The sequence below is a fragment of the Siphateles boraxobius genome, unplaced genomic scaffold (genome assembly GCF_051911475.1).
Source record: "Siphateles boraxobius isolate OS27281-9 unplaced genomic scaffold, OSU_SipBor_1 25, whole genome shotgun sequence".
Taxonomy (NCBI): Eukaryota; Metazoa; Chordata; class Actinopteri; order Cypriniformes; family Leuciscidae; genus Siphateles; species Siphateles boraxobius.
The window spans coordinates 14,787,908-14,799,698 of record NW_027508866.1 but is presented as its reverse complement, the minus strand read 5'-3'; the positions used below and the strand labels follow the sequence as shown (position 1 = coordinate 14,799,698).

Here is an 11,791-nt window from a genome sequence, read left to right as displayed (position 1 = left end):
CCGTTTGCTGGACAAACAGATTGTTCGATAACTAAATTAATTCCATTTAAGGTTATCTCATATATAATCGATCTGTAATAAGACTATTGATATACTAATGACGAACCATAACCCATTATGGTGATCATTCATATATACAATCGATCTATTTTCAGCTTCGATAATTTAACTGTAATATGCAATATCTTAATCATTCATGATTAATTATTAAATTCCCTATATATTATTTGAGCTAATTTAATGTAAGACTCATTGTCGCTACAGTTTGTTGTGCCAACGTTCTGTGTTTGCTGGGTTGATACCTTCCAACCATGGAATGTGTCCTCCAAAGGCAGCATTTATCAGTTTTAGAACTCGCTGCCCTAAGTATGTTCCAAAAGCATAGTATGTTGAAAAGAGTATATCAAAAGTCCCCAGATGGTCTACCATTTTCAGTAGATTTTTGTAGTGTGAATCCATGTACAAGGCCAATATTGCTCACAGCCCACAACCCCGCTTTTGGAGGAGGAACTTGATACACGAGTAAAAGTGTTTAAAAAAAACCTACAAAACATGGCGGATGTGCGCGACCGACTGTGAGATTTAGACAAAGGTTTGAGTGACTTACCAAAGTTTAACCTGATAAAAAAATATATATAGTTAATGTTATTCAAGTTTCAACTGCAATAACAATGTGGACTTTTATAAAGATCCGTTATTAAGAGAAAACATTGAGTGCACTGAAACGGAATTAATCTCATTTAAACATTGTAATGTCGCGATCTCCCGCACGACATCCGCCAGCACGGCCGAGCAGGCCGCACTCCAGCCGTGGGTGCGTCGATTCGGTCATTCTTATCAATTCCATAAAACAAATGCATCAAACAAAACACATCGAATTTACTTATACGCCAGTTATGATGTCACGTCACTTTTCTTACCTGCAAATTTCAACAAAGACAACAATCAGTTTAGTTTCTGTATCACAGTGTTGAAATAGTCCCTTCTTCATGTGAACAAGTGAAACGCCCCGCGACTCCGTACTGCCCCCTAGTGTCACCCGCCAGTAGGCCTACACAGGTTTAAGTGATGTTGACAGAGACAGACATCTATAGGCCCTACTTAATAAATGTTAACCAACAATACATAATAACAATAACACATATGAATAACAATACATAAGAGTATTTGAATCTATATCACTACACTTCTCAATTCTTATTTGTGCATCCTCGTTTCCTTTCCTCGTGGTGCAATTAGAGAATTAAGATGTCCTTCAAGATGGCTGAGTTTGATTGGTTTCCGGGTCAAAGGCTGGCAGAGTCCTGCACAGGTCCTGTTTGGTAAACCCGCACCCACAGTACTTACCAGGGGCCTGTTTCAGAAAGGAGGTTAAGTGAAAACTTGAGTATGTTAACCCTGAAATGAGGCAAATTCTGGGTTTTCCGTTTCAGAATGGGAGGTATATCAAACCCGAGAAAGCAGAGTAAGTCAACCCCGTTTCTGAAAGAGGGGTAACTTATACTCAGAGTCAGTTACCATGGTAGCTTACTCTGTGAACCTAACCTGGTCAGGAGCATGTTTTCTTATATAAACCCATTGTTTTCCTTTTAGTAAATGCATTTTGATTTAATAATCTTTAGATATTTTGACTGGAAACAACAAGAAAAAAATGCTAAGTAAGAAAAGCATTTTTTCCAGTGCAGTAGGCTACATTTATTCATTGCACATTTTTCTATATAACATCGGAGAGAGCACATTAGTAAAGCTGCTGTATCAGAGCAGGAAGGATAATGTGCCTCGCTCTCATGCTCTTTCTGAGAGTTTTTGTGTTGTTGGACACAAAAACTTGAGATCCATCAAAGACGAGTTTCACAGGATTGCAGGGCAGTGGTGGAGAAATCAGTTTAAATGAGGCTAATCTGATGAATGACATTCATTTGATAACATCTTGCTGTGTCTTCTGAAAGTAACCAATTAGATTTTCCTTTAGGATTTCCATTGTGGTTGGATGCATTGATGGCATGCATATTCCCATCATCGCACCTTCTGAAAATGAAAGAGATTACTGTATGGAATAGAAGGATAGTCTGAGATATATGCCGTAACCACCACCACAGCTGTTAAATACACACAAATTATTCACAATTTATTTGGTCATCTTTATTTCCTACAATACAAAAGCAACAATTATCATTTTTCCTGTTGGATTTTAATATTCTTCCGATATAGACACACAGCCCAACTTGGTAATAATTAAAAAAAGAAATTATGAGAATGTAATGATGAATGCGGTTGCTGAGCCCTGTTTGTTTGAACCGCGAGAGGCATCAAAGTTTACGCTACTCCTACATCCTACGTCATGTTATTCTTGTGGCGCAAGTCGACTTGCAGGGCCATCTGCAGGAAGCTTGTCATTTTATTCGATAATGTTTTAAATATGGATATTTTTCTTACACAAACGCATCGCTTAAAGGGATACTTCAGGATTTAGCATTAAGCTTTGTATCAGTAGAAAACCAGTATTTTTGAATTACTGTGCTCCCCCCCCTCATTTCCCCCTGATAAGAGAGTTTTATGTATTTTTAGTCTGGAAAAAATCCTCAGATGACGCAAAAATCGTCATTTTGCGTCATCAGAGGATTTTTGGGCCAGAGGCTTAAAGCTACAGCCAGTACTCATCGACAGTAAAAGAAATGGACACAGCGACCCCATTGATTTCAAAGGAGAAGACTGAAGCCTGATTATTGCACTTCCTGTCTAATGGCTGAGCGTTTGCGCAGGCTCAAACTGAGCGTGACGACAGTCTGACAGTTGTACATCTTCTAGTAGCTGTGGCAAAACAAATCTGAATCACCTAATTCCTCAAAAACGTTGTTGAAATTTTTTGTCCCGTTGTTTTTATGGACTCTCTATGTATGGGCTTCTCCCTTGACTTTATGCCTCTATGTCCCCCCAATTGCCTCATAGACAGTAAAAGATTGCCTGCGAGCTTCTCCTCCTGTCTATACGGTAACGTCTCTATTGTGCAACATAAAGTCGCGTGGTTATGACGCAATCGTTAGCCTGTTTTTAACAAAAACGGCTTTTACGGGGCCATAACGTGAGATACAAAGTAATGGAGGCTTTTATACATTGTCGTGTTTATTTTGAAATAAATAATGGACAAATTAAGTCTTTGGACGCGTCCAGATGTAAAGTTATTCGCTGTCAAAGTGTCGCCAAAATGAATGGGAGTCAATGGAATGCTAACAGCAGGTGAAGTTCTGCTACAATGGCGGCTCCCGCGAGGCTTCATCTTCCGGCTGATGGATTACCCCCTTGCCAGTACTAGTAGCTAGTTCCGCATTTTTTCACCACGCCCACATGGGGCGGGATCTCACTCACAGAGTGTAAAGATATTGTCAGCCATCTTTCTGTAGAAGCTAAGCTAACAGGCTTTTGCTCTTTGTATAAAGTTTGTATAGTAGGCTAATCATGATGGCGGAAGGTAAGGTTAGTTTTGAAGTTGAAATGGCAGAAGGGGATTTCGAAGATCTGTTGCGCGAATCTGATGCTCGCGGCTACCTGTATGAGCCGCAATACAGCGACTAACAGTTGTGGGAGATGGAGGAACAAGAGGCGGCCGGAGCAGCTGCTGCAGCAGGGGAGCAAGACCTGACCCGAGCCCGGCCAGACTCGAGCTGGGGCGGACTGGTGGTGTCAGTGCTCTCGCTGTGCACCTATGGAAACAGATAGAGAGTCCTATTGCTGTCGCGAATTTCAGCTATCACATTTTCTTCTGGACGAGATAAATTGGAAACGCCAGCCAAAGCGCGCAGGGACAAACGGACGGCTTAGTGTAAAGTGGGTAACGTTATTTGGTTTGTTTTTCTTTTTTTACCGAGACGTAATGTACAGAGTTTGGACACCCGGCAGTATCACAATGTTCTTCCCGCGTATAACGTTAGCTGAGCTATTGTTGTTATATTTACATGATAGCATACTGTATGTGCAAATAGTTCGCATTGCTAACGTTGTGCTTACTGTTTTGTAGACAATATCGCCTAACAGTCTATCGTCACTTTATGGAATGGGTCCTGCAATGCGAGCGACTTGGTAAAGACTATCGTCTCGTTTTGCCCACCTGTGTTGTCCAGGATATCAGACGGAGATATCCAGCTCCTGACGGGCAATACTGTGAATATAAGAAAACAGCTGAAGCTCTGGAAGAGCTTTGAGTGTAAAGGTGGTAATATTAATTATTTTTTTAATTAAAAGTTATAACTCACATTGGTTGTGGTTCTTTTTATAAACCTTTACTGTTACTAGAGTATGTATGTATTAGCCTAGAGAATGTGTGGAGACATTTTTTGGATACTGCCGCCTGTAACCGGTAGGCGTGGTTTGGGAGTGGCCTGGCCTCCTAAGGGCAGCAAAGCAAGTGCATTCTGGGAGTTGTTGTATTTCAGCCACATGAGTAAAAAATAAATTTTCTGCCTTTTCTCAGTCTAGAATGCTTCAATTTCAAAAATAATTTCACATTTCTACTATATAAATGATCACTATTAAATACACATTCATCTTCCCAGAGCTGAAGTATCCCTTTAACTTCAGAAGACATTGATTAACCCCCCACACCATTTTCAAGCACTTTTATCATGAATGGATGCACTTGATGGACTGTCATTTGAAACCTTTGATGATCTTCAGACGGCTCGACGAATAAAGTTCCCAGAGGAGGAAAAAAATTCTGTGCTCTCTTGAGCAATGGCGACAAATATAGCCCTGTCGTAGTGTTGTTATGTATGACAGTTAAGCTTCCATGTGTGTATTGCACATGCGACGCAATTTCTATTGAAGCCTCATATCAGGGTGTGTATTGGTTTCCCAGAGTCACGTGATCGATGACAAATGAAGCCTCACTTTCTGTCCAATCACGTGCACGTTTCGCTTTGGGTGTCAGAAGGCTTGAACCCCAGATCTTACCTCGAGTCCTTGTTATTTGGCATTAGGGTGGGTTTAGGGGAGAGGGGATATGGTGTTGGTGTTTGGTGAAGGGTTTGTATTTGGCAACAGCCAAAAAAAGGAAGACTTCCCCTAAATACCTTACCTTAATGGATAAATAGGCTACCTTACAGAGACAAACATTCAAAGAGCTGAAGATCCACTTGAATACTGAATGCAGAAACATGTCTACCCCCATCTATATACATTGGCATTACAGTTTCTTTGTACCCCGGCCTCCTCTGTAACAGGTGAAAGAGTGTTCTCTAAGGCTGGGGAAGTACTGTCTAAGAGGAGAAATAGACTCAGCCCCAACACTGTGAAACAGCTTTTATTTCTTAATACAAATAATTAAAAACTTGATCACCTTTCTGTCATTCCTACAGCTACATTAGCACTATCACTGCCAAGTGTCATAAGCACATTTAATAACAGATGATCCTACCACACAATGTCCTTATTCACTATGTGTGTGTATGTATACAGAGATTGAGAGATAGTAGGCCTATAGATCTCATTGAATCGTATCAGCGCATTTTATAATTTATTGTCACACTTTAATGGGTAAATGAATTTATTTAATGGACAAATCAAACACAAACGTGTAAGGCTTTTATTTGTACACATAACATTGAAACTATGGAGTGTGTTGTGGTTGCTTCATCTGACAGAGCTTCTTACAAAGGCTTCTGGCTCGTTTATTTTAAATAAGCACCAGATGGCACTGTTCTTGACACTCTCAAAGCTTGGAATCTTTTCCTAGAACAGTCAGGCTTCATTTCCCAATCCCTATAACAATAGGTTACTATCGTAACCCCGGTTCTCTGAAACATCGAGTGGAGAGATCCACCTATGGGAAGGGCATCCGTACCTGACCTCTGCAGAAGCATCCAATTGCACCAAGTCTGGCTAGACAGACAGAAGCGCGCAGCCAATGCCAGGTGAGGCCACACCCCCTCACCTAAGGGCATATAACATCTGGGCGCGCTGCTATTCCTCAGTAAGTATATTCGCTTCTCGTGCAGCAAGCGGGGCAAAGCTGGTGGATCTCTCCACTCGATGTTTCAGAGAACCGGGGTTACGATAGTAACCTATTGTTCTCTTTCATCATCTCGTGTTCGAGATCCACCTATGGGAGAGACATGGACAGCTCCCCGATTGCCCAATACACTCACAGTGAGGTTCTGAAAGCCAGAGAAAGACGGTCACCCCGGGGAGGCGGTGCCTGACACGTCCATTAATCATGAACCTGCAAAGGTGACGCCACACCGACTGCTGTGGACACGCAGGACATGAAGCATGCATGAGACACATACATGAAAGTACCCCAAACCCACCAAGGCACATAAACTAAACCCATAACGGGAAGTAAATGTTTGGTGGCAAGAATGAACATGACCAGCCGGGCCATTCACTCTTATTGGTTTCAACAGGGTACAGGGAAGAGCTAAGAAGACCCAACCCCTAAAACCGAATGTGCTACCGAGGTTCTGGTGACATCCAGCCGGTAGTAACGCACAAAGGTATGAGGAGAAGCCCAACTGGCAGCGGAGCAGATGTCCTGCAGTGACACTCCCCTAAACAAAGCCCAAGAGGCGGCTAAGCCCCTTGTGGAATGAGCTCTGATGCCCCTTGGGGGCTGCACTCCCTTTGCTTCATAAGCCATAGTTATAGCGCCCACAACCCAATGTGAGAGGCGTTGCTTCGATATGGGACTCCCTCTGTGCGGAGGGGCCCATGAAACAAAGAGCTGGTCGCTCTTCCGGAAAGCGCTGGTCCTGGTCATATAAGCCTGTAAAGCACGGACTGGACACAGAGCATTCAGCCTCTGATCCTCCAGAGAGGTAAAAGGTGGAGGGTGAAAAGCGGACAGCTCCAACACCTCCGAAGTGAACGCAGGGAAGCACTTCGGCATGAAGGCCGGGTTAGGCTTAAGGGAAACCTTATCTCCACTGAGGGAGAACTTAGTGCACGAGGGGTGAACCGAGAGTGCATGTAGCTCACTGACACGTTTGGCAGATGCCAAGGCCAAGAGCAAAGCTGTCTTGAAGGACAGCAGCTTAAGGGAAATACTCCCCAGGGGCTCAAAAGGATGTTGAGACAGTGCTTCCAGCACCATGGAGAGGTCCCATTCCGGAACAGTTCTCCTGATGACTGGCAACGAGCGGCGTGCACCCTTCATGAATCTGCGGATTAGAGGGTGCTGCCCGACAGTAGAGCCCTCAAAACCCACATGACAGGCTGAAATCGCAGCCAAATAGACCTTAATGGTGGAAAAAGACCTCCCTTTTTCCATGAGGTCCTGAAGGAAACACAAAATATCAGGAACTGAGCACTGATAAGATGTGAGACCGCGCCCATCGCACCACCCTTCGAACACGTGCCACTTACAGCCATATAAGGACCGTGTAGAGACGGCCCTGGCATTCTGAATAGTGGCGACCACACGCGGCGAAAGCCCAAGTGCGTTCAGGTTCGTCCTCTCACAGGCCAGGCCCAGAGAGCCACCCTGTCCGGGTGGGGGTGGTAAATCTCCCCGTTGGCTTGGGACAATAGATCCGTGCGAACGGGAAGGCGCCACGGCTCGGCGTATAACAGAGGAATTATCTCCGCCAGCCATGGTGCCTTGGGCCACCTGGGTGCTATCAGAATGAGAGACAGGCCCTGCTCTCTCACCCTGGCCAATGAGGGAATTATCAGGCACAGGGGAGGAAAAGCATACAGGAGCACTCTGGGCCATGGGTGGGCCAGTGCGTCTACCCCGAGGGGCGCGTCCATGTCCCTTAGAGAGAAGAACATAGGACAATGGTAGTTTTCGCGCGAGGCGAATAGATCTACGCTCGCCCGTCCGAATCTCATCCATAGCATTTCCACTATCTGAGGGTGAAGACGCCAATCTCCGTAGATTGGGTTTCCCCTTGATAGCAGATCCGCACCTCTGTTCAGAATGCCCGGAACGTGAGTTGCGCGTAACGACAGGAAAACCCGTCTGCTCCACACCAAAAGCTTGTAAGCTAGAGCGTGGAGTTTCGACGAGCGCATGCCGCCCTGACGGTTGATATAAGCCACAGCCGTGGTATTGTCGCACCGTACTAGAACGTGATGTCCCTGCAGGCGAGGCAGAAAATGATTCAGAGCTTTCCAAATGGTTAAAAGCTCTAAATAGTTTATGTGCGCTGAACGTAGTCTGTTTGGCCACAGACCGTTCACCGTTCTGCCCTCCTGGGTGGCACCCCAGCCTGTCAAGGACGCATCTGTCGTCACAACTTTCCGCATCGTAACCGCCCCCAGAGGGGTTCCCCGTGCGTAAAAGTTCTCGCTCTCCCAGTGGCGCAAGGTCGCCGAGCAGGCGCGTGTCACTGTTACCGAGCGGCAAAGGTCGCGAATCGGGCTGAAATGTAGTGACAAGACCCATTTCATGAACGCCCTCATCCTCAGAAGTCCCAATGGCACAACTTGGGTGGATGAAGCCATGAGACCCTGTAGCCTGAGACATGTGCGATATTGCACTTTCGCCCCTTCTCTGAACTGCGTCAGACAGTTTATCAGAGAGCGAACGCGCTCTTGAGAGAGGCGCGCTCGCATGGAGACCGAATTCAACTCCAAGCCCAAGAAAATGACATTCTGACTGGGCGTGAAATTGCTCTTGCTCACATTCACTTGAAACCCGAGCGATGTGATGTGCGCGAGCACACGGTCGGTGTCCTGCAACACCTTCTCCTTTGATTCGGCTATGATGAGCCAATCGTCTATATAAGTCAGGATTCTCAGACCTGATATTCTCAGAGGTGCTAAGCCCGCCTCCGCGCACAGACAGAAAGACCGGGGACTCAAACTGAGTCCAAACGGAAGAACTGTGAATTCGTAACATATGCCCTGGTAGGCGAAACGAAGAAACTTCCTGTGCGGAGGATAGATGCTTATGTGAAAGAAAGCATCTTTCAGATCGACTGATGTGAACCAGTCGTTCTGTTTTATGGCACGGGCGAGTGCGCCTTGTGTCAGCATTCTGAAATTGTATTTCCTCAAATGTTTGTTCAACACTCGAAGGTCCAAGATAGGGCGGAGAGAGCCGCCTTTTTTCGGGACCAGAAAATAACGGGAATAAAAACCCTGGTTCATCAGATTGGGAGGTACCACCTGAATCGCTCCCTTGTTTAAGAGAGATGAAATTTCCTCTTTCAGAATGTGAGAGGCGTTCTCTTCCGTGTGAGAAAAGAGAATGCCGTTGAAATGCGGGGGTTTTACTGCGAATTGCAATCTGTAACCCTGCATTACTGTACGCATCACCCACTCGGGAGCTGAAACGGTTCGCCAAGCCGCTTCGTGACTCGCGAGAGCTCCCGCTCGGGCCAGAGCGGAGCTGTGTGAGACCGACAGGTTTATTTGTGATGCAATGGCGCCATCTAGTGGGTACACTAGAGGCGACATGCAGGGGTTCGGAGGGATTTCCTCTCTCTGCAGTGAGATGAATTCTCTCTGCGGAGAGAGGTTTTCCCACCGAAACGAATTCATTTGATTCGTATTTTTTTGTGTTTTGTGTGTTTTGTGTTGGGCAAACACTGGGGCCGAAGCCTTTATTGAGAGAGTGAGGGGAACAGAGTGTGGGCAGTGTGGTGTCACTGAGCTTAAACTTTCCCTTACAAAGGGCCCCCTGAACGTGGGGGGAAAACACACATCTCTCGAACACACGAGCTGGGCAGTCTCGTTTACACACAGAGAGCTGACCCATCCGCGGGACCCCCTGGGTTTTTTGGACGGGGGTCCTAGAAGAGGAGGGGAGTCCGAAGGGCTTGCGGCCCGTGAACATGGACTCGAAGCCCCCATCGGCTGAACATCAGGCAGGCCGCTTGCGTTTCGAGTCGGTGGGGTTGGAATTCGCAGGTCTCCCGGCCGCGGCCGCGGCGGGAGCGGGCTTACCCCAGTGCTTGTGTGTAGGTGCTGGGTTATGTTGCCGAGGGGGTGGTTTGTTGCGGGGCTTTTCTCTGCCCTGATGAAACTGTCGTCCCGTGGCCGGTGGGTTAGGCAAACGCACAGGGGGCGCCTGGCGTGGGACTGACTTCCTAGGAAGGCAAAGCTTGAAGGCCTCATCCTCCTTTTTCTTATCGTCACACCGTTGTTGCATCAGTGCGACGGCGGGGCCGAAGAGAGCCCGGCCGGGCTCCACCGGCGCGCCCGCGATGCGCCGTTTCTCACTGTCAGGGAGTCCCGACAGGTTCAGCCAGAGCGCACGCTCTCCGACCACGGACAGCGCCATGGAGCGCCCGCAAGCTTGGACGGCCTGCCGAGCGTTACGGAGGACGAGGTTGTTCACCGTTAGGATCTCCTTCCACAGGGTTTCAGAAGGATTTCCCTTTTCCAATTGTTGCCCTAACTCTTCAAGGATCTCCGCCTGGTAGGCGGAGAGGAGCGAAGAAACGTTAAGGGCCCTGACAGCCACGGCCGAGGACTTATAAGCTGCCTGGTGAACGGAGGCAGCAAAACGGTCCATCTTGTTGGGCAAGACCGGCTTGGGGGGAGCGAGCAGCCCGCCCTGAGCGGGGTTAAGGTGCCTGGCGATGGAAGGTTCGACGGTGGGAGGTTCGCCCATACCGTGCGCCGCCATGTCCTTAACCTCGAGTCCCGTGAGGCCGTGTTTGAAGTCGAGCGGGTCGCTCCAATAATTTCTCATGTGCTTCGCGCACGCCGGGAGGATGGGGAAGAGTTGTTTCCTCGGGCCGGGAGGGGGTCCCAGCACTTTCCCATCATAAATATCCCTCTCCTGGTCGGTGGCGCTCTGCGGTGCCGGCCATTCGATGTTGAGACGAGCGGCCGCTCGCTCACACACTTCCAGGAGGATGGCTTGAGGCAGAACCGCGTGGGCCGTAGCCTGGGGAACACCAGAGGGCGGGATGGCCTCCTCGTCCTCTGAAACCCCAAGAATGGCCGCATCCTCCTCTTCGCCAGAACCGGGCAGGTCGTGGACGAGAGTGAGGTTGTCCCCGAAGATGTCCTCCTCGGGGAAGGCGGGATTGGGCTGGTCAGCCCAGACGAGAGACGTTGCGCCCCGGGAGGCCCCCGGTAGCGCGTCGTCATCACCGTGTCCCCCGTCCGAGTCAGAAGGGCTGAGCCCGGTGCACTGTGTCACTGCCACCTTAAGACGGCGTTTTAGCAGCTTCCTAGGCAGCAAGAGGCAGAAACTGCAATTCTCCGGGTTTTCAAGGGCTTCCCGAGCGTGCTTAAGACCCAAACAGACCACGCAAAGCTGATGAAGATCCTTAGCTGCGATGAGGGCACCACACGCGGCCGGGCAGGCCCGTGACATGCTATCCCCTGGAGAGGCTGCAGGCTTAGACAGTGACATACCAGCGAAGAAAACGGAGAAATCCGTGGCGGGCAGCCGTGAGGAGAAACGGTGAAAATAGCGAGAGCGTGGGCGGCTCCGAATGCAAAGCAGCAGTAGTTGAAAAATAAACAACTGTCACGTCCGGCGGAGGCTGATCTGGTCGATATGTCCTCCTGAAGACACGAGGTGAGCAGTGTAAAAATCCAACCGAGCTGTGAGATGCAGAGATCGCGAGAAGCGAATGTCAACTGAGGAATAGCAGCGCGCCCAGATGTTATATGCCCTTAGGTGAGGGGGTGTGGCCTCACCTGGCATTGGCTGCGCGCTTCTGTCTGTCTAGCCAGACTTGGTGCAATTGGATGCTTCTGCAGAGGTCAGGTACGGATGCCCTTCCCATAGGTGGATCTCGAACACGAGATGATGAAAGAGAACCTGTTGTCCATATGGGCTGGTCCAATCTTCTGTCACGGGTGGTTGCAGGAAGACAGAATCAGATGAAGA

General features: G+C 48.0%; 1 protein-coding gene across 1 annotated transcript; it reads right to left on the bottom strand.

The window, feature by feature from the left end:
* Window positions 1-6,412: 6,412 nt before the first annotated feature.
* On the bottom strand, window positions 6,413-7,705 carry LOC143750732 (uncharacterized). Its single transcript, XM_077243904.1, has one exon. The coding sequence runs from the start codon at window positions 7,703-7,705 to the stop codon at window positions 6,413-6,415; it is 1,293 nt and encodes a 430-aa protein (XP_077100019.1).
* Between the last annotated feature and the right edge of the window lie 4,086 nt (window positions 7,706-11,791).